Source organism: Myxine glutinosa, chromosome 1, assembly GCF_964187855.1.
Source record: "Myxine glutinosa chromosome 1, kmMyxGlut1.1, whole genome shotgun sequence".
NCBI lineage: Eukaryota > Metazoa > Chordata > Myxini > Myxiniformes > Myxinidae > Myxine > Myxine glutinosa.
The window spans coordinates 335500671-335523366 of NC_136261.1; the positions used below are offsets into that span (position 1 = coordinate 335500671).

Genomic DNA, 22696 nt, shown 5'->3' on the forward strand with positions numbered 1-22696 from the left:
AGCGAAAGAACGAGTGCAATAACAAAGCACGCGGGGTGTACGGGCGGCGTTGGAGCACCGAGCTCGGTGAGGGTGAAAGGGGTAGCGTATGCGTGTGAGCATGCAGGTGAAGCATCGACGGTAACCGGGTTAGCGGTTAGAGCGACGTTTAGCCGTAACGGGCCCTCGGTGCGTGGCGGGCTTCGCGTGCCGCGAGGACCAGCGGGGATCCGAACCACGGCGGTTTCGAAAACCGCCGTGCAGGATCCACGCCGGCCCGCGCTTTGAACGGCCACGTCCGTGCTCTAGGCGGAGCGGGCAGCCCGATAGGAAGGGTCGTCATGGCGACCCCTTTTTGTTGAGGCGTTCCGGCAGGTCGAGATCGGGCCATTGGATGGCTCCGTGCCGAGGTGGTGCGTGGGATCTCGGCCCGGGTAAACCTCCTTCCCTGCACCGAGTGCCGGACGCATCCAACCGCCGGCACCAAGCAACCCGCATTCATTGCTCAGCCGTGCTGTATAAGTGAATTGGCGCACCGAGAGGATCTAGTGAGTAGACGGGTGATGATGCGGATAGTGTTTCGGACCCGAAATTAGAAAAACAAAATTTGAGGATTGGCAAAGGATTGGCAGAGTGATTGGTAATGGTACAGTGATTGGCAGATGATTGGTAGTGATTGGCAAATTTTTGATTTGTTGAATTTGGTGAGCAAAATTTATAGTGAGAGATACCCGATGTGATGGGATGGCAACTTTGCCATCTCACCACGGGGGCAAAGGAGCACTAGTCTTATGGGGTTTATGGCAGTGAAAACTAGCCCGGGAGGGTTAGGATATAATGATAGGGACCTAGAAGATGACCTTAGGTAACGGTAAGATTAGGTAGTGACAATGATACCTGTAGTGGGGACGCAGGTAGATTAGTGTGGATGATAATGACGTGGTATGTGCTTAGTTTAAAGGGAAGACGGGGAGCACTAAGTTAGCAGGGCAACAGGTAGTTCAGATGATGCCGTGAGTGTTGGAGGTGTATTCAAGTGTATTGAGCAGGGTATGAGTTAATGATTGTGAGTTGTAGTGTGATTGCACAGGTGTGCAACTGGACAGGTGTATGGAGCAGTGTATGAGTGAGTGATGGTGATGTGTGTTGTGTGTTGTGTTGACCAAATGGTCCAGGAAGGAAGGAGGGTGCAGGTGCAACCAGGTGTGATTGCACAGGTGTGCAACAACAGGTGTATGGAGAAGGGTTGTGTGAAACACGTGGAGTGTGGAATACCTGGAGTGTGGAATATATGGAGTATTGGAATGGATGGTCGTAGAGTGAGTATGATGGAAACTGTGGAGTGGAGTAGATGGTGCGAAGGTGTGAATGGGGGAAGGATGGACCCCCATCACAAATACCCTGGGAGGGTAGTGTAAGTGTTAGGTAGAGGGTACAGGTAAATTGTGGTTGGATATTGGCATCTGTGGTGCGAGGTGAAAGAATGATGTTTGGATGGGTGCATTAGTGTTGTGGAAATGGCTGGGCGTGTAGCCTGTTAGTGTGTGTAGTTGGTTTGGGCACTCCACCACTGTGAGGATGTCGGCCAGGTGAGGCCGCAGGTGGGCTCTGGGAGCCGGTAGAGTTGTTGTGGATGGGGCCCGAGGATCCGGAGGACGGACCCGGGTAGCCTAGTGCCAGAGGGCACCGAGGGGTGACAGAGCCAGGAGGGGCCTTCCCCAGTTAGATAGGTTAGGTAAGGAGCAGGTAAGCTCGGAGGCAACTACAGTGGTGGAGGTGTGCAGGTGGGTAGACCTGCTGGGAGAGCTGCACGACCCAGCCCTGAAATTGTGCAAGGGCACAGGGAGTTGAATCGGGGGAGTGAGACCCCAAATTGAGAAGCACCACAGTTTGGTCAATGGGAATTTGGTTTTTAAAACCACATAGAGCAAGATTGCCAATGGTTTGGCAGGGAAAGACCCCGGGTAGTGTAAAGTGTGTTAAAGTCATTTAGAGGATAGTTAGGCTTGAAGTCTCCTCGCACCATCTGCATCCACTCACCTGAGATGACGTACCTCCACACCATGCCAGGTGGTTTTTGTTATTTTTATGATGCAAATGTTTTGGATTGTGAGACGCATCATGACGTGGGTGTGACATTGTGCTTGTTGTTCCATCTCTTCCTCCTTATGAGGATTGATGATTGATGATTGATGATGAATTGGGTGATGGCAAATTTTGAAGTAGAGGGAGTGAAGACTAATTTGGTATAGGGGGAAGATGTGACGGTAGCGACGGATTTGTAAATGTGTAGATTGTTGTACATATGGGGTAAGGGCAAGGGAAGAGTAGGTGACAGGGGGGGTGACGTACGGTAGGGACGAGCTTTCTCACTTCGCTCTCCGTACGCACTTCACCTTGCATTGCCTCGTTTGATGTGTACCCTTGTGACCTTACCCCTCGCTCATCTGTCTTTCCCCCCCTTTGTCTCCCACATGAGGACCTGTGCGCCACTGGGCGCCGAGGGGAGCGTGCGTGAGTCGGCCATTGTGCGCCCGAACCTCTCGCAACCACAGCTGTCTGCATCGATGCACCACATTATGGACCACACGTCTGTGGCCGAGCACCACTTATGGACCCCATGGGTTGGGGCATGGCCCCTCTGCTGGAACCGGCCATGAAGGCCTGAGATCTTGCTGGCGGACCTTGGCCACAGGGCACCGATGCCCCACACTAGTCGGCCCCTGTGGGCCATAAATAAATAAAAATTGACACGTTGGGTGCATTTCATTTTATGTTCAAATAGGCCGCCAGTAAGAAAATGAAAGGAAATAACATCTGGAAGAAAGCAAATAGCCAGCAGAGGGAGCCGAAGAGCAAGAGACCACCTGCAGGGTTAGGGGTTGTTGTTTTTATATTCATGAACAATGGTGACTGTGCACCGATTGGTGCTTGAGGGTGTGTTGGTGCGTTTTGGGTGCTTTCAGGGTGCATTGATGCAGAGCAGACTGTCTCCCCCCAGAAAGAACAATCACAGGTCCTGGGTTACGTTTTGTAAATAAAGTAAAGCCATTGTAAATAATGATCCCCACCGTAAATGTATAGTTTGAAGACCATTCCGCAATTCGGTTAGCTGTGGGCGTGAATCTGTTAGGTAGGGTGCAATGGAGCAGCGGGACATATTTATTTATGTTTTAAAACTGTCGCACTCAGGGTCAGGTTAAATGTAGAGGGAACTACACCTACGTGCCACACTAAGAGTTAAAGTTATAGGCTCGGGACTTGCCTAAGAGGAGGAGGGTGCAGTGTTATGGATGAGGATTGTGTTTTTTTATTGTGTTATTATTATTAGTGCTTTATTCTGGACCCTCCTTACTCCGATTATGTAAAAAGGTCAAAGGGCGTCCCATAATTAGGTCATAAACAATCACGTCAGCCAATCATAGATACCCCTGTTCAATAGTTATATCTTTATTATGTGTATTAGGGTAAGGCCTTGTCTTCCATTAAGATGACACTCCATTGCACCAAGTGAAATAAGATAGATTCCCTTCATTCTTCATTCCCAAAACCTCCATTTCCCCTTTAGTCATTGCCAAGCCTCGATTGCCAATTACATCCCCTCCAAAACCACCATTGAACATGTGCTCAGCTCGGGGAAGAAGGGCGTGCCCGCCCATGGTCATCAAGGGCGGAGCCAGAGGGCCGTGCCGGCCAATCAGGGCCGAGGCGAGCTGCCCGATGGGCGTGTCCTAAAGGCCGGCGGCTTGATCGCCGGAGGCGTTATAAAAGCGCACGCGCAAGGTACTGCAAAGAGGATATCCAGGGAAGCACAAAGCCTGCTATTCGTCGCCTTGCTCGCCAAAGTTGGACCAAAAAAAGGAGTTAACAGCAAGAAGCCTGGAGAAAGCACGCAACGTCCACGCAGCAACACAGCAGCTTCAACAGCAGCTTCAGTAACCGCAGCTTGGGGCCTGGACGGCAGTTTTGAGCGGGGCCGCGAAGGAACGGCGGCTGCCAAACGCGCCGATCGTGCTGCAGCATCCTTGGACCTTCCTTTCCCTCCAGCCATCCACCTCCTGCCTTTCCATCCTTCTTGTGTACGTGAGTTTGTTTTGTTTGTTCTGTCCTTGGGTTAATTAAGTTGTATAAGCTAGCGTTGCACTGTCTCTAATATCTTCTGTAAATTATTTTCTTATCTTTCCTTCTTCCTTGGTTATTTTGAGCATGTAAATAATAGGAATATATTTAGTAGTATTTCCAACCTTTTGGTTTTCTTCTTCTTCTTCTTCACATCCATGTCGCTTTTGTCTTTTCCGTATTGAATATCTGTGGCGCGATCCGGCCAACGTTCAGGAATCGGGTTAGTCGGGGTAACTGAACGGCCGCGGTGCCATCCGCTCGGCAAACCAACATCCTTATCCGCGGTCCGTAACAATATTATCAGACTTCTTTGCAATGCCTTGTTATATTACACATTGACTTGACTCTCCATCTCATGGTCTTGTCGTCTATACAAATGTCACTTCCATTTCCTGGGAAGTCACTCTTGAAGATCAATCATGGGTTCATGGTTTTGCTTTGCACTTTTGCATTCCACAGCATATCCGTATTTTGTTTACAAAACTCCATCTTCAAACAAACAAACTGCTCTGCTCTAGATTCTGTATCCAATATAACTGTTCTCACATTCATCTGCTGAGATTGAGGTCTTTAGTCGTTTCAATGTCCACCACAAAGAATGGCACAGGTGTTGCATGGACCAGGTGTGAATGTGTACAACTTCACCCTGTCTCATAATTATCGTATCCAATTTTTCATCTCCAATATATGTAGGGGATTTCATCAAGTCCCGATCCTGATGGGGGCAGTGTTCCAGGCTAAAGACACTGTGACCTATTTCCCTGGCGGCTGGTTGTCAGACTTTGAAAAACTGTTGACAATATCCCATGCTTGGCCTTGGCGAAACATTATTTCCGAATGAGGCTTATCCTGACCTGTAAACTTTGTATAGTTTCTCTTTGGGGCAGCAATCTGTCTTTGGAAATGGCTGAACAAAGGATGTTGTTTTGAGTTCCTTGGTCCTTGAGGAAAGTATATTAAGCAGACTATGGGTCATGGCCGGCTGTGGAGGACCATGATGTCACTGATGTTACATATGGTGTTACTAGCTTATACGCCCCATCAACATCTTCCATGCATGTATTCTTATCTATAATAAACCTCGTTCACCATCCGAGTTAGACAAGGTGCTCATTCCGGGGAAAGGGATTGAAACCCACTACATATATACTACATGACCAAAAGTATGTGGACACCCTTTTTAATTAGTACATTCAGCTATTTCAGCCACACCCATTGCTGACAGGTATATATAATAAAGTACACAGCCATGCAATCTCCATAGACAAACATTGGCAATAGAATGGGCTGTACTGAAGAGCTCGGTGACTTTCAACGTGGCACCGTCACAGGATGCCAACTTTCCAACAAGTCAGTTCGTCAAATTTCTGCCCTGCTTGAGCTGCCCCGGTCAACTGTAAGTGCTGTTATTGTGAAGTGGAAACGTTTGAGCAAAAACAGCTCAGTCGCGAAGTGGTAGGCCACACAAGCTCACAGAACGGGATTGCAGAGTGCTCAAGCAAGTAAAAATAGCCTGTCCTCGGTTGCAATCACTACCGAGTTCCAAACTGCCTCTGGAAGCAACGTCAGCACAGCAATTAGTCGCGAGCTTCATGAAATGGGTTTCCATGGCTGAGCAGCCACACCACAAGCCTAAGATCACGATGCACAATGCCAAGCATTGGCTGGAGTGGTGTAAAGCTCACCACCATTGGACTCTGGAGCAGTGGAAACGCATTCTCTGGAGTGATGAATCACACTTCACCATCTCAGTCCAATGGACGAATCTGGGTTTGGCGGATGCCAGGAGAATGCAACTGCCTGAATGCAGTGCCAACTGTAAAGTTTTGTGGAGGAGGAATAATGGTCTGGGGCTGTTTTTCATGGTTCAGGCTAGGGCTCTTAGGTCCAGTGAAGGGAAATCTTAACGCTACAGCATACAATGACATTCTAGACGATTGTGTGGTTCCAACTTTGTGGCAACAGTTTGTGGAAGGCCCTTCCCTGTTTCAGCATGGCAATGCCCCCATGCACAAAGTGAGGTCCATTCAGAAATGGCTTGTCAGGTCAGTGTTGAAGAACTTGACTGGCCTGCAGAGCCCTGGCCTCAACCCCATCGAACACCTTTGGGATGAATTGGAACACCGACTGCGAGCCAGGCCTAATCGCCCAACATCAGTGCCAGACCTCACTAATGTTCTTGTGGCTGAATGGAAGCAAATCCCCACAGCAATGCTTCACCATCTAGTGGAAAGCCTTCCCAGAAGGGTGGAGGCTGTTATAGCAGCAAAGGGAGGACCATTCAGAAATGGTTTGTCAAGGTCAGTGTGGAAGAACTTGACTGGCCTGCACATAGCCCTGACCTCAACCCCATCAAACACCTTTGGGATGAATTGGAACACCAACAGCGAGCCAGGCCTAATTGCCCATTAGTGCCAGACCTCACTAATTCTCTTGTGGCTGAATGGAAGTAAATCCCTGCAGCAATGTTCTAACATCTATTGGAAAGCCTTCCCAGAAGAGTGGAGACTGGTATAGCAGCAAAGAGGGGGACCAACTCCATATTAATGCCCATTAATTTGGAATGAGATTTGTGATGTTCAGGTGTCCACATACTTTTGGTCATGTAGTGTACATTCCAGATGGTGTAACATGTAACTGAGAATTGTCATTACTATACAATTTTTTTAATTGGGGGCCAGGGGGTGGAGGGGTGAAAGGAACTGTTGGGTGGGAAATACAAGAGACACCCATCACACTTGGATGACTCACACAGACAACTATGTATACCATCACCGATTCATAAGCCAACTACAAGTCCTGCCAATATCCCTGTGCCACTCCATCTCCAATGCTTTGACATGTCTATCAAATTCGAATTTACACCTATTCCCCACCCATTCCATGGATGGATTAATCTAAAGAAAGACCCTGCCTTATTACCGTCATAATTAACTCTCCTCTTTACTCTCAGGTTAGAGCCTCTTGTCCTACGAATGTCTATCCTGCTGAAAAACCTAATTCAATTTATACAAGGTAATTGTATAAATTAATATATACAAGGTAAAGACATCTCAATCAAATTCCCTCATAATTAATGATCTCCTTTTAGGTCATTCGATCTCGGTGATGACCTTATAAAATGGGTCGTGATGTCCGGATGCTCATCCATCAGGTCATCCATTAACTTTATTTTTGCTACTCCTCCATTACCACTCGGTTGATTATGAAACTTTACTAGGACGTGCCCATGCCCGTGGGTGCCCCTTCCTTGCCAAATAAAAAAAAAAAATGTCTTCGCCCATGCATGCATGGGCGTGCCCATGGGCCCATGGGCGTGCCCGTAAGTGCGTGATGTGACCGTACAATGAATGTATCGTCCCGACGCCGCAGCTCGGATGGCGCTGCAGTTAATCGGGCCTGTATCGGCAGAGTTATTATAAACGTGTACTACAATCGATCGTACCTTACAGCGTCTGCTCGCCACGTTCACGTCGTCACTATGACTATCCGTAAGTCCGGAAGTGACGTCCTCATTTGACTGTCCGGAAGGTCGCATATCGCAGTTACGATGAATCGCAAATTAGTTTTAATTAGTTTTAAAACATAGTTTAACGCCAACATAGCGCCAACATAGTTTGCCAACGTGAAATAAATGAATACGCTCTCAAATGTGCCGTCCGAGGCAGAGTCTGTTCGCCACGTTCGGCACACGTGATAGCTCGCTGCTCTCTGATTGGTTGAATCGTTTTTTGGACATAGCTCGGTAACTACTTGTCCGATTAATATGAAACCTTGAAAAGGCACATCCTCGGGTCCCCAGCAATATACCTGGCAAGTTTCAAGTATATCGGACCCGTGGTTGTCGAGAAACAGCGGTCACAGACAAACAAAAACACAGACACAGAGATTACTGGAATTATAGATAGATGCATGAATACAAGACAGTGGTCCACACAATCACTCAGACTTCGATTTCGGATCATGGGGGCTCAAGTCCCTGAAACTTTGGATCCCGACTAATCCCTTATTTACTAACTGGTTGCTCTGCAACCCGATGCAGCCCTTCTGCTTGATGGTCCACAGGATCACTCAATGTTATATTTTCGATTTCGGATCAGAGGGGCTCCTCCAAGGGGGTTCCCCCCAATTTCACCCTCGAGATGACTGTTCGCCCTCTTGTGGTTATTTATTAATGCATAAGGTCTGGTCTCCTTCAAACACACCTGATAGCTTAGTCCAACTAGCCATGGAAAAATATTGTAGCCTTTCACTGAACCCTCTTATGCAGCTATATCCTTCCTCAGATGTGGTGACAAACTGTACATAATATTCTAGATGAGGCCTCACTAAATTCCTATAGTGTTAACACTGCATCTTGATACAATTTACCACCCCCCCCCCCCCCCCCCCCCCCCCCAGGAATACAACCAAAAACCTTGTTAGCTTTACCTATAGTTGCTTGGCACTATGCTCTACTCAATATGCCTTCTGAAAGTCGAAATATGACATTCACTGCAATTTCCTCATCCAATCAGGAGAAACTGCTTTACAAAACTCAACTTTGTGAAACATGACCTCCCTTTAATTAGCTTGAATTTAAATGGTTCCCTGTCCAATCCCCAACACATCCACATCCATAACTTCCCCACAAGAAGTTAAACAGCTCTATTTCCCCAAATCGTTTGCATCCTTTTTCCCCAAATCCAACGGTGTTACATTTGTTATTCTCCAATCCTCCAGTAACTGTCCCAACTCCGAGCTGTTAAAGACATCCGCCGACACCACACTTAACTCCACCACCTCTCTAAACACACTCTGATGCATATTATCCTGCCCTGGAGCTTTATATCATCTTGGCTTTCATTTCCGTTTCTTTACCTCCCCCACTCTTACCTAAAACTATTCCAAAATCTCTTCCTCACCTCCTAAATAGATTCTCTCAGCTACTAGTAATATCTGACAATTTTCAAGTTGTATAAACATTGAAGCAAAATATCTTCAATAAGTCTGTCATCTCACTTTCATCACAAACCAATTTCCATGTTGTCAATGGCCTCACTCACTATCCCTCAATCGATTTTGGCTTGTCGAGTTAGTTTCTTAACTGTTTTCTTATGCAGCCTGTGGCTGCTGGTTGCATCATTTCTCTGGGAGCGCGTTTGTGCCGCCGATGGTGCTCCATTTACCAGTGAGCTGGTACTCAATTTGCCGACCTCGGAAGGATGACAGGCCGAGTCAACCCACCTGGCGTTAATTCAACGATCTACCGGTATTCAAACTCAGGATCCTAGGATCCCAAGCTCAGCACCCTTCGTCAAGCCAACACCATGCTTGGTTTAACTAGCCTCTGTTTACTCTTCCAGACCCAAGTCCAACTATTACAAGCAAGTTTTCTACTTAACACGCTCTGTGCTATACCTGCCTGTTCTACAACCCCCTGAGCAGACGCAGCAAAAGAGCAACAACCTGAACTTTTCTTTTCAAATTCAACAAATCAGTTAAATTACTAATTTGAAGGCAAACTGATATTTCAAATTACAAGACAATCATGTCTAATGTCAAGAATGTAAAAAAAAAAAAAAGCTGCACCTTAAAAAAAAAAAAAAAAAATTCCATGCATTCACATCCTCAAAATTGGTTTTTTTTACCAAGTTAGTTGAAGAAAATAAATTCCCACTATATAGCATAACTACAACAGGACTTACAATACAAAAACAAACAAAAAAAACAAAAACAGTTGCACTGCCTAAAAATGGAACACCATGTCCAATTTCATGATGTTTGAGAAAATCAAAAGTTTCGTTTCAGTATTTAGCCGCCGCTGCTGCTTTGAACTAGGGTTCTCCAAGAGCTAAGACTTGTGTGAAGAGATGAGATACTGCAGATATGATTTAATGCAAGCTGAAATTCAACAAAAATGGATATACCTGTTCTTCCATTTTTGGGTAATACAGGACCTGGTGTTGGCTTAGCGGTTAAGGTGCCGGCTTGGGATCCTAGGATCCTGGGTTCGAATCCCGGTCGATCGCTGAATTAACGCCAGGGGGGTTGACTCAGCCTGTCATCCTTCCGAGGTCGGCAAATTGAGTACCAGCTTGCTGGGATGAGTGATCCCGTTGGAACCGGTGTGTACCCTGGTTTAGAATAGGTACACCGTATCCCTGCGACCTTAGGGTTGGCGTCAGGAAGGGCATCCGGCCATAAAAACATTGCCTCAAACAGGGAACCATGATCGTCATGGGGCCTGCAGGGCTAACCCCCGCTCTAGCAGGGAAAATGGCCTTAAAACGATCATTCATTTATTCATTCATCCATTCACATTCATTCATTCATATTCATTCACAGGACAATACGAATATCACATTGGGGTGAATAAAGCATCCATATTGGAAAGCTGCATCATGTGTTGATGAAGTGGGAGAGAGAACAGTCAACTTTTGATTTGAAAGGATACATTCCAAAGATTATTCAAAACAGGGAAAAGCCAAATTAATTTTAAAATTTCCACATTACATTTTGCATAAAATCTGGTAGAATGAAAACTGCTGGATTGGAACAAATTAGGTTAAAATAGGGGTATTTACCCTCTGCAATGCCATTCCAGACATGTCATGGATTGGGATGCTTGGTTGCATGTAGATCGCATTCTGCAATGGCTGGTACAATGGATGGTAGTTCTCAAAGCTTGCTATAAAAAAGAAAAGAAAAAGGAAATATTAAAATGGATTCCTGTCAAAATGCATACAAATCCACAAACAGGGAACCATTGTCAGCTCAACATACTGCGATACATATTTGCAGGTCTATAGCCTTCAACCGAAAACCTGGGGCCACGCCCCCTCACTCCTCGGGTAAAATGGAAGCCTTGCGTTGGAACCACATTGGCAGGCTGAACAGCAGCAGCAGCTGGAACGAACGGAGGCAACACTGGTTGTGCCATCAAGTTTGATGGTTGGTCCGCCTGCCTTGTGGCTGTGGCCCAGAAATACCAAAAGGGTCAGAAAAGATGCACTATCACATTCACAGCACATGATCCATGTCCAAGTTAGCAGTGCATAGATTATTGCCCAATCTTAACCAGCCCAATTCAATGATGGAAGAGTTTTTCTCAACTATTAAAATAGGACATGTATTGCCATCAAAGTACCTCTCAGGTTTTTAAGTTTAAATCTCATGTTATCTTGATCTGCTAATGTTTAATATTCCATGTAATACATCAAGCTTCGTCATGAGCCTCATGTCACTGCAGAAAAACCCAGAATAAAAAGCAAAACCTACTCCAGTCTGCACGCACATACAAATAACAAAGCTAACTCACCACGCACTTGGCCTGTACTATTGAAGCTTTGGTCAACACCACCCAATCTCAAAGAATGGGAGAAAAGTGACGAGGTAGATACTTGTGCAGTACTAGCAGTTGTAGTAGAAGTAATAGCAGTAGTAGTAGTAGAAGCATCACAGAAACCATTCAATTGTGAAATGTCATCATACTCCAAAGAGGGACAGCTCAAAATCTAGAGTAAAATATAACGGCAGATAATCAGGAATGACAAAACGTTGAAGCAAATATGAAAGCATTCCACAAGCAGTAACATTCCAGGAACTTCCTTTAAAGCGTTCTTTGTGGCCTTGACAATGTCTGTGGCCTTAACAAATACGAGACGTGTTTCACTCACAGTCTGGGAAGAATTGCAAGCAGTAGGAGTGGCAGACATTCCTGACACATCTACAAACTTGGGAGACGTTTCACCATAAAGTTCAATTGCAGAAACAGAAGGCTGTAATAGTGTTGGACTTGAAGACAACGTCGAGGAAGATGAAGACATGTCGTGACATTCCTCCTGCCACAAAAAATATATTCCAGTTTAGCACGGCATGGAAAAATGTTTGCATAAAGCTTCCATCATCAAATGCAAAACAGCCTTTATTTACAGGAGAGGGTCCTGGAAGAGCAAGGTAGAACTAGTAATGAGACAAACATCAAGGGAATTAACAGACAGTGAAGAGGGAATAAAGTGATATTAACAGGAAAGTGGTTAGGTTAAGAAAGGTTAATCAGGGTGATAAAGATCATGGGTCAGAATTGGAGATGCCAAGAGAAAGTGGTGCACTGCTTGATTGAGGCCCTGGAGGCCAGATTGAGACAGACCAGCCTTTGGAAGTTGGTTCCATTGACAGGCTTGAGGTGCAGTCACAGCCTGCATTTTAGAAGTTTAACCAGGAGGGAGGCAATGGAAAAACTCATGCCTTTAGAAGTTGTTGGGGGAGAGTAAGAGGTCAGAGCACAGGGAGCAATGTTGGAGAATAGATGGATAGAAAAAAAAAAGGAAATGGACCACCAACCTGTCTGATGCGAGAGAATCGGACCCTGTGCTCCAGCCTCGTCACAAGAGATTCCAACAATGTTGAGCATTTCAGATTCCACAGAATCCAGGATGGACAGATGGGATAATGTGGCACCAGGCCATAGAGCAGTACCTCATTGAGCCATCTGTGTAGTTTTAACTTTTGAAAGATTTGGAACACAAGCCTTAAACTTTAACATGGAGCAAGCAAAGGAGAATGTGGGTCGTTCTTTGACCACACACTTCCCTCCCACAAGAGTGTGGCAACACCGACTCAGGAGAATGATGAGCACATGCAGATACAATGACTAATTATGGTAAGTTCTGCAGAATAAAACCTGGATTTAACAAATGGTTTACTGTGGGGAGAGTTGGTGAGAGTAGAGTGTCTTTTAGGACACCCTGTACAAAGGCCACAATACAAGGAAATGTAACAAGCATACAAAGTGCAATTCTAAAAGCAATTACACATGCACATTTAGTCAGGTCGGCAATGACCAATTTGGAACGAAGGTCGTCACAAAAACAAAACCTGTGCGCACATGTTGGCTGTTAAATACGATTTCAAGGCATTGGTAACAAAATTACTATTTTACAAGAAATATTCCAACCACAATGCAAAAGGGAGTAACCAAAAAACCATAACTCATCTCAACAGCATAGATCTCCAGGATTACCTACAATCCATTATTGATGAGGGCTGTGCCATATCCTCAATAAAAAAAAAAGAAGATCAGCCAAGCCTGATTGACATAAAGCCCTTTTGTATCAGAAGTCATCAATAAAACCCCAGTAAAGACAGGATATCTGAAGCATTAACTAAATTGGAAAGATTATTTGGTTCTGCCAAATCTACATACAATTCATGTTTCATATAGGCCACAAATACTGTACCAGCACAGGCTGCAAAATCGTCCTCCGTGCATTCTCCAGTCCTGTAAGGAAGCGTACACATCAGTGCAATAACAGACAGCAGCATACACAGATATTGAAAATCTTGTGTAAAATGCCAGGGCATAGAAAAGTCCCCATTATATAAGGGTATGTGCCATGTGGCAAAGTAGAGAAAAAGAGGGACATTCCATAGCTTATATAAAATGTCAACCAATAGAAAGGGGACATTCCAAAAAAATCTCATGTGCATGCTGTACTACCCTCGTGTTAAGAGGAACCAAGTAATGCTCTATAAAAGTTAATATAAAGGGGCGCCAATTTGATTCATACACCTGCATGAAGTAGTAAATGAATTTTATTTGCCAGATGTAGGGCACCCCCTCTTTATGAACTTTTCTCGAGCATTACTTGGCCAAACAAAGTCGATGGAAATCTGATGCAACAACCTCAGGCAGGGTACAATCAGCAGAGGCCTGCACAGGCCTGTGATGTCTTACACCCACCAGAAAACCAATGTCAGCCATATTTTTTTTGTCTGGGTGGCATGGTGGGTGGGGTTCGAGCGACAAAATTTGGGTGGGGCGCTGTTCGACTTATGTGGCACATTACAAAAATCGACCCCCAACAAGAACCACAACAAGAACGCTCACATGGAGCTCTTGTAGACTAGTCACATGTGACAGTACGCAAGACAAGGTTTGGAAAGGGAAGGAATAAACAGTTCATTAGAATCCAAATGTGATAGTACAGATGAGCAATAGAACTAAAAGCAAAAGTTCAAGTATAGTTTGTAAAATTGTAATGCTCACAATTACCATTTGTGCTGCTTGGGGCAGTGAAAGGCGATTTATCTTTGGTGGGTCCATCTTCATCAAGTACAGAATCCTACACAACACGTAATCTTAAAACCATGAAAGACTTGCAGAATCGCACCTTGAAATATTCCACCCCTCCCTTTCCCCTCTTAAATCACATTTTCCCAAAAAGCTCAGATTATCAAAACGACAAAGGTTCTCATACAAATAATCTTTGCAGCCACAAAAATATCACCAACTGAAAGTTCATTTAAATGCCATGGCACATGCACCAATCAAAGGATATTTGACCACGTGATCATGCCATGCGAGGATGTGGAACTACTGAATAAAACAGCTGCACAACAGATGCGGACAGGGACTTGCACCTCACGTGTACTCAATTATGCAGAACATGCCCAGCATAAAAAACGATGGCTCATTTTTACCCCACTATTTATCCCAATACCCCAACTTCAAGCTGCACTGGCATTTCAAATATAGAAAGGCAAGTCATAGAAACCTGCAAGAAGCTGTAGGTGCCTTGTATCTGCTTTATCAGGTTTTGCAATTTCTGATGAGCAGAGTCCTGTCGAGTCAAACATCTCACTTCTGACATCGAAGTCTCGCTCTGAGGTGGATGCAAAGACTGTTGGGATACAACTTCCTGTGGAGTCGAAGCCATGCTTACCTGCAGACAAAGTACAAATTTTCAAGACAAAATGCTTAATTTTTCATTGCAAGTAGAGACCTCCACTAAAGCACCTTTTAAAAATGAACAGTCTACCAAACACCTCAGGAGACCTACACCAAGCATTGAATGAAATAGAACAATTAGATAAAGTTTGTTTGATCAAAGTGCTCATTAAGCATTTTAAACCAATCATCAATCCTTGTACCCACAGCAAGCCGATTAAATCAACCCAAGTGGAAAAGCATGTCAAACACAATCGTAGTAATGCAACAAGTTGGAAAGAAGTAGAAAGTATGCCAAATAATTGGCAGATATTCTTACCTGCAATTCGTGCCACTTTCGATCTTTTGGTGAGCGTTTCTAAAAGAAGAAATTTTAGTTAAGGCTGTGGGTAATGTTGCATTCACTTTCATGCAAAAGAACAAGGAAGCAATTATAACTTTTAAAAGAGGATAGTCGCACAGAATGGGCGAAGGGTGTATGCATCGTCAAACGCACCAGCACAAGAAAGACGAAGGAAAGGATTGCAGACGAGAGTACAACTTATATTTTATTCAATATCAAGGAACACCAGATGGAATCAAGTCTTCCACCCCACAGCCATAACCACTCCTTCATGCGGCCCGTCCAAATTAAGATCTTTTCCCCACACCAACCCTCCCCTTTCCTGCCATCCGTCACTCGTCTTTCCCAGGATACTCCCTCCTATGCTCAGACTGACCCACATCACATCCTGGTGGTGGTGTTGCAGTAAATTATTCCAGCTCACTTCCTCAAACCCTTCTCACAGCCCCACCTTGTCAGAGTACCATATATCTGGCTTCCTGTCTCTACACAATAACCCTTTGATTGTATGTGTGTGTGGTTGACCATCGCTGAACTTTCACAACTGCACAATACGCTATTTCACACAAATGGATTATATTCTATCCTCCCAACAAAATCAGCAGATCCTTCAATTACCACCATACACCTCGGGAGAGGAAGGACCAGCTCAAGAGCTGCGAGTCAATACGTTCTCTCCTTCACAAGCTCATCCCATCATGCTTCCAATTATCCAATTTAACATCACAACCTTGGTACACCAAGAACGAGAATGTGGCACGGCAATCGCCAATTCGCATTCTCCACCTGAAAGGTAAACCAAACCGATAGAAACAAAATCCCCAGAGAGAACACAGCCAGTGTGCATCAGCCCTTTGATAAGCCAGGGCCTAACATGAAGCTCACTCACAAGCCTCAATTCTTCAAAGCATGGCAGCTGGTCAAGTCTGTTTCAAATAGACATTCTCACTTACTTCCAAAGGAGTTAATGTTTGACTGCTCAGGGAAAAAAATAATAAACCAGAATATACTCCATGCTGAAAAGGTCAAACATTCTCAACCTCATTTCCCCAATCTTGACTATACCTCTGAAACTTGTCCCAATAGCATTGGCACTCATCATGAAGAAGTATTCTTCAGCTCTATACCATCCACCACCAACTCTCCTTCTATGGCAATGTTCTAAGACTAAACTAAACACCTCCATTGGTTCAACCCCTTATCCCCTCATCTGTGGAGCAGACACTTATCTTTTACCACTCCACAAAGTCATTAGGAGTGCTGCACATTCTCGCTTCATGCGTTATATTCCATACCCATCCCAACCTCTTTCCTTTCGGCCACTTATGACATCGGTTCTCCTTTTCCTGTTGGCCATGAACCTCATCACCTTTGTCAATCAGTTCCTTCACAAATATATTTATTGTATACATGAATAATAATAAATATCAGTAACGCAAATTGCACCGCTTCAGTCTTGGATTCCATGAGAAACTGGATAATGTTAAGGAAGGGATCCTATTGGACATGATTCCTAAGCAGTGTCTGCATTGAGACCAGTTAGCCTATGTAATCACCAGGAACAATGCGGGTGATGACGAGACAAACTATGAATCGTACTGCTGCGTGTCAAATTGCAGAAATAGTCCGAAGTGAGTTTTTCATGTGGCACAAAGTGAGGCGAATGACATTCCAGTCCACCCATGTTTACAGAGACGCCTACACCAATCAAGGCTTCCCTCTTTCCATACTTTTGCACTTACCACTTTTTCACTTTCATATATACCTTCTCCATTTTTCATTACAAAACTACATAATATGCAAACATGTGTTCCCATAATCAGAATTATATGTACGACAAAGTCTTTCAAGTCGACATGACTAAGACACATCAGCAAAATCAAAGAACAATGCCAGAAAAGTTGCATGCTTACAGTCAGTTGCCATCACAAGAAAGCATAGTCAACATGTCAGTTTTAGCACAATGGCTTTCCATACATCTGCCATACATGTTGGCAGCCATGAGGCTGTTTTTTTTTTGGTGTTTTTTTTTGTATGCAAGATCGAGGCTCATGTAACAGATAAAAGGTTCAAGTTGTGGTTTCCCAATAATTTCATTCAACATTTTGGAATCCATAATAAAATGTCAGATGGGGTCGTTTGGTCATCACTTTAAATGCAAACTTTGACCTAAGACACCTAACATTTATGCATCGGCGGACAAGGGAAAGAATGAACAGGAAGAGGTAGTATGAAGAGACTTGCCTGCAAGTAAGAAGGTTGGGGATTTGGTGGGGTTAAAGGCTGGAGAAAATAAGGGTGTAGATGCAGGATAGCATGGTATTATTGTGTACCGCTTGCTCAAAGTCGTAGAAGGAAAGATATTCAACTGTCTCGACAACTATCAGGGCCACCTCTTCATTGCAAACGATGCATGGCAGGATATCTCCAAAAGTTATGGACAGATTTGGACGAAACTTGGACAGGTTGTGTGTGTGAGACAAGAATCGATTCAATTTTTGTGAAGATCCGGACCCGGATCCAGCGAGGAGAATTTTTAAGCGATTCTTCACCATTGAGTGATATGACCAACCAGGCAGAGGTATGCTCTCTGAGTGCTGTTCTAGTTTCTTCTAGTTTCCAAACTTTTTCCAGTAACATCCCTACATCCTTTTAAAATTTTAAACATGTTTTAAACACTTGCTCAATAGCTTTCAAACGACCTCAAAGTAAATCGAATGAAATCTACTTTGAATTATTGACTATTTTACGTAATTTCCTCCATCTTGAGGAAGTACCTTTAGGACGCAAGTCATCAGCTTCATCTTTTAACACTTGGCATTAGGCTCATCAGCTATCCTGGCAAAAAATGAACAGTGATAGGCACAGAAACCGAGGTCCGAGGCATTACGAGTCTGGAGCAGCAAAAAGAATAAAAGCAAGAGGTGTCGAAGGTTGAAGAAACAAATTCAGAGGATGTCTTGACTTGAGAAATTTCTGATGAAACCACCCAGAGCACAGTACATTTGACTCAACATGACAGCTCCAGCACCAGGAGCAAGATAGGAATTCTGGGGACATGGATAAAGACAACACTTTCAATGGAAGAGCAGATGCCTGGACAGGCAGATAAACAATCAGTTGGAGGTGAGCAGTCTGTGGATTTTGTCGAAAATTTTGCTGACCCTTCAGAGTGGCCTCAAGTGCTGGACCAGGTGACTGCCATTGTCAAGTTTGGTCCAAAGCATGTGAAAGTGCACGATTTTCCAAGAAACGATGCAAATAGGAGATTCTCAGCTGAAAATCATTACAGAAAGCTCAAAAATGGTGAACGAATCAAGCGCACATGGCTGATATATTCTATAGTGGCCGACGCTGTGCACCGTTTCTGTTGAGCTTTTTGGAAATGTCGCCCTGCATCTCACCTGTGATTGTCTTTCAGCCTGGAAAGATTTGTCAAAAACAGTCCCGACATGAAACCTGACCACAACACAGCTTGCATGCAGAAGTGGAAGGAATTGGATGCAAGGTTACAAGCCGGAAAGACTCTCGATAAGCTTCAGTTTGATAGATCTGGAGAAAAAAAAAACATTGGAGAAACGTCCTTGAGCGTTTGTTTGTGATCGTTCATTTTTATTACCTGAGAAATCTGGCATTCCTTGGGTCATCGAAAGGCCTCTACAAGCCTAACAATGGTAATTTTCTTGGGCAGTTGGAGTTGATCCAATCATGCAGGAGCACATTCGAAGATCAACTGGGGAAGTACGTGATAACTATCTGAGTGCCGAAATTCAGAACGAGCTCCTCAGATTATTAGCCAACAAAATCAGAAGTGAAATACTTGCACATGTTTCAACTTACAAGTCCGACTCAGTGTTGCTTGATTGCACCCCAGATATCGGCCACCAAGAGCAACTTTCCGTCATCATCCGCTTCGTTCATGTGCAAGATGGAGAGTCTGATGTTTATATTTATTTAAAAAATAAAAATAAAAAAATTTAAAAAACTTCAGAATTCAAATTTTCAGAACCCACCATTTTGGGACATTTAATGAAAAAGTAACTCGTGCAAATTTTTGAGAGAATTTTATATTGAGAGGTTGCTCGCGCATGTTGCAACAGGTAGTTGAGGTGCACAGAAAGGCATTCCCAAAGGCCTCAAAAGCTGCTCTGCAGAAGTAATCCATGTCTTTGTGCAATGTACCGATTCTGCACATCAGTAAATGATGAAAAGGTTTTGGGCAAGCAGCATTATATTTTTTTCATGATGGCAAATGTTTGTTGACAGTAAAACTTTTGTAGATTTGAGCAACCCCAAAAACACTCAACTCAGTTGAAATTTTGCTAGTGTTACTTTTTTTAATTACCACATAAAATAATGAGTTCTGCGTTGCCAGCTTGTTTGAATAAAATGTTCCCATATATTATAGAATCACCCTAATGGAGAGGCTGCTGAAATATGCGAACATTTCCTCATTTTTTGTTGTGAAAGACGACCGGCATAAAACGAACCGAGAAGTTATTGGAAATATTAGACGGCTTTGGTCTGCCTTTGTCTGACTGCAGAGGCAGAGGATCTATCTGCCGTATGACAACGGCAGCAACATGAAAGGGAAACGTTCTGGCGTTCAGGCTCAGGTTCTGCAGATGAACCTTCCGGCATTTGACGTCCCCCTGCAGTGCTCAGTCTCAACCTTGTGGTTTCAGATGCTGCTTAATGCTCAGTCGTCTCTACATGCTTTTTGCGTCTTCAACACAAAGATGGGACAATCTGAGGGAACACACCTCCATTTCCATGAAAGCACTTTCTGAAACGCGATGGGGATGTAAAACTGAGGCTGTGAAGGTTGTGCACTTATCAGCTGCAGAAAGTAAAGGCTGCTCTGCATTTGGCTGACTGTAAAAGGAAAGGATGCTAAATGTTACAGCAAGGCAAAGGCCTAGTGAAGGAAGTGGGGACTTTCAGACTTCTCAAACGTCTGGTCATCTGGTACAATATACTCGTCCAGATCAACCGAGACAGCAAGGTATTGCAGTCAAAGGACATGCAGTTGTATTAGACCGAATCCAGGTATGTCATGCTCACTTACTGAGCTATTGTGATTCTGGATATGATCAGACCATGGATACTGCCAAGTGCCTTGTGCTGTCAGTGGTGGCAGAAACAACGTTTTGTGACACAAGCTGAGCAATATACGTTATGAGTCTGCAGATGAACCAGTGTCAGACCCACAGACAAAGTTCAAAGTTGAATTGTTCTACAGGGTTATTGATGTTTGTCTAACTGAACTTGACAGTATATTTGAGCAGGACTTCCTCTCCAGTGGACTTCCTCTCTAGTCGTAATGAACATGTGGCCCTGAATGGGTTTCTCTCATCTCCCCTTCCTGTTCAGGCTGGAGTTCCCCATGGCAGTGTTCTGGGCCCTGTACTTTTTCTGGTCTTCATCAATGATCTTTGACTCTCTTGAAAATTCTCTCTATCTCTTTGATGACTCCACCCTCTGCCGCTCCATTCCTCATATCAGCAGTCTGCAGCCTCCTCACTCTGCACACCTGGACAAAATCAGACTGGTCAAACAAGTGGAACATGACTTTCAATCCTGACCAATCTCACTTACTATGTCTCTCCGAAAAGACCGACTGGACAACCCTCCCATCCACTTTCTGAACAATCCTCTCCAAGAAGTTCTGTCACTCAAGCTTTTGGGTCTCACTATCTGCCATGATCTTTCCTGGAAAACCACATTTCAAATCTGGCCTCCAAAGCCAGTCGCCGACTGGGCATCCTCCGTCGTGCGAAGTCCTTCCTCGGCACACCTGAGCTCCTCACCACATACAAGGCTTTCGACCGCAGCTCAATGGAATACTGTTCTCCCCTCTGGGCCGGTGCTCCTGCCTCACACCTAGCTCGGCTTCACGCTGTTGAAACCAAAGCTTTCAGAATCATTGGAATCTCCCGCGATGAAGCTAACTCCGAGGGCCTCTCACTTACTCACCGCAGGCAGGTTGGTGGTCTTTGTCTTCTATAGATTCCTCTCTGGCCATGCTCCCCTAGCTCTCTCGGCTCTGTCCCCCAAATATTCCCACAGGTCGCACAAGATCTGCCTGCAATCCTCTTATGGTTAAACTGAGAAAATCAAGACTCTGCTCACCTTCACTCCTCTTTTCTCCAACCTCTGGAACAAACTCCCTCACTCTCTTCAATCCCATTCCTCCCTCCAGGTCTTTAAACAGCTGTTCACCACCATCTCTTATCTTCCCCCATCCAAAACCTTGATCTTTTCTACCACCGCTAATTTCACCCTAGATCCACTTTTTTGAAATACCAACTTTTTTCCTGGAAGTCCTTGTAGTATCCTTGCGTTTTATACCTCACCCCCACCCCCTTCCCACGCCTCCTCCCCCGAAGCCCTCTCCCTCCCACAGATCTCCCGATGTCCCTGCTCTCAAATGTTGTTTGTGTGCTTCCCCTTCTCTCCCCATCTTGTCTACCGCTCCCCTTATTATATACTTGTGTATCCGTTTTGATTTTTTGTGAGATAAATGTTCGCTCTTTCACGAGCCTCGATTCTGTATACAATTTTAAAAAAGAAAAAAAAGTGGTGCACTGCATCCTACAGCCATTCAACTTTCTATTCAACATTGCAGCCGTGGAAGATTTAAGTGACAATGATCTTTAAAAAGCTGGAATTCGTCATTTTTGACTGATCAGTCTGTACTACATATGTGCCCAGTTTGTTGGTGATCGGCAGATCGGGTCATCATTGACAGGTATATGCGTATGGATACATTCAGATCTGCATTTGCTCTTTCCATCATGAAATTCAAATAGACATCGTCATTTTTCCTGTTGGAATTTCTCATCATTTTATTTTAGCGATTGGGGTTTTTAAGAGGGTTCCACAAACTAATTTTGAAGGATTTCTGCAGCTGTTTCCGAGATAGATTTTTTAAATGTTTGTATTTTTGGTCATTGATTTTTAAGGTCAAATTTTTATTTTTGTATCCCAATGGAACCTGAGTCAATTCCGAAGTCAGATTTGATGCGCCTTAATTCATATATTTGATACGATTTACTGCAAAACCCCACTTCTTTCTCAGATTATTCATTCCAGAGTTATTGCTAGAAATGTGATTTTCACCCTTTCATTACTTTGATTTGACTTTTTTCATTGTTGGCCACATATCACACTCAGGTTAACCCATACTACTATCCTATCAAGTTTGGTTACAATTGGTACAGGCATAGATGAGATATGACAAAACATCAGCCATGATTGTGTGCAAAGACCGATACATGCAGAGGCAGACAGAACTTGTCATTCTAATACTACGCTAACCCCCTCTGAACCGAGGTATGAATCGATTCTTCGCCTGAAGATCCGTCACCATATTATTAGCCTTCCAATATAAATGGCCCCCACGTGAGGTTTGCAGGAGGCCACCCACATACCCAGCGGAGGCTTTGTCGGGCAGCCCCTCTTTCACCTTCAGCCAGGGCTCAAGAGCTTACTTTGCCAAAGTTCATGACCATCATTCCATGTGTAGTGTGTAGTGCTTT

The 22696-nt window shown here is 44.3% G+C and overlaps 1 protein-coding gene across 5 annotated transcripts in view; it reads right to left on the reverse strand.

The window, feature by feature from the left end:
* CAPRIN2 (caprin family member 2) overlaps window positions 1-22696 on the reverse strand; it is an 84362-nt gene that overhangs the window by 19559 nt on the left and 42107 nt on the right. For 2 of the 5 annotated variants that reach the window (XM_068097602.2, XM_068097578.2), the window contains exons 9-16: window positions 15132-15170; window positions 14640-14807; window positions 14138-14207; window positions 13323-13363; window positions 11760-11924; window positions 11402-11597; window positions 10867-11055; window positions 10668-10771 (exon numbers count right to left, since the gene is read on the reverse strand). In XM_068097602.2, the coding sequence (XP_067953703.2) occupies window positions 10668-10771; window positions 10867-11055; window positions 11402-11597; window positions 11760-11924; window positions 13323-13363; window positions 14138-14207; window positions 14640-14807; window positions 15132-15170 (972 nt within the window). The remainder of the gene's footprint in view (window positions 1-10667; window positions 10772-10866; window positions 11056-11401; window positions 11598-11759; window positions 11925-13322; window positions 13364-14137; window positions 14208-14639; window positions 14808-15131; window positions 15171-22696) is intronic. The other 3 variants (XM_078769789.1, XM_068097590.2, XM_068097583.2) reach the window with 2 other exon arrangements.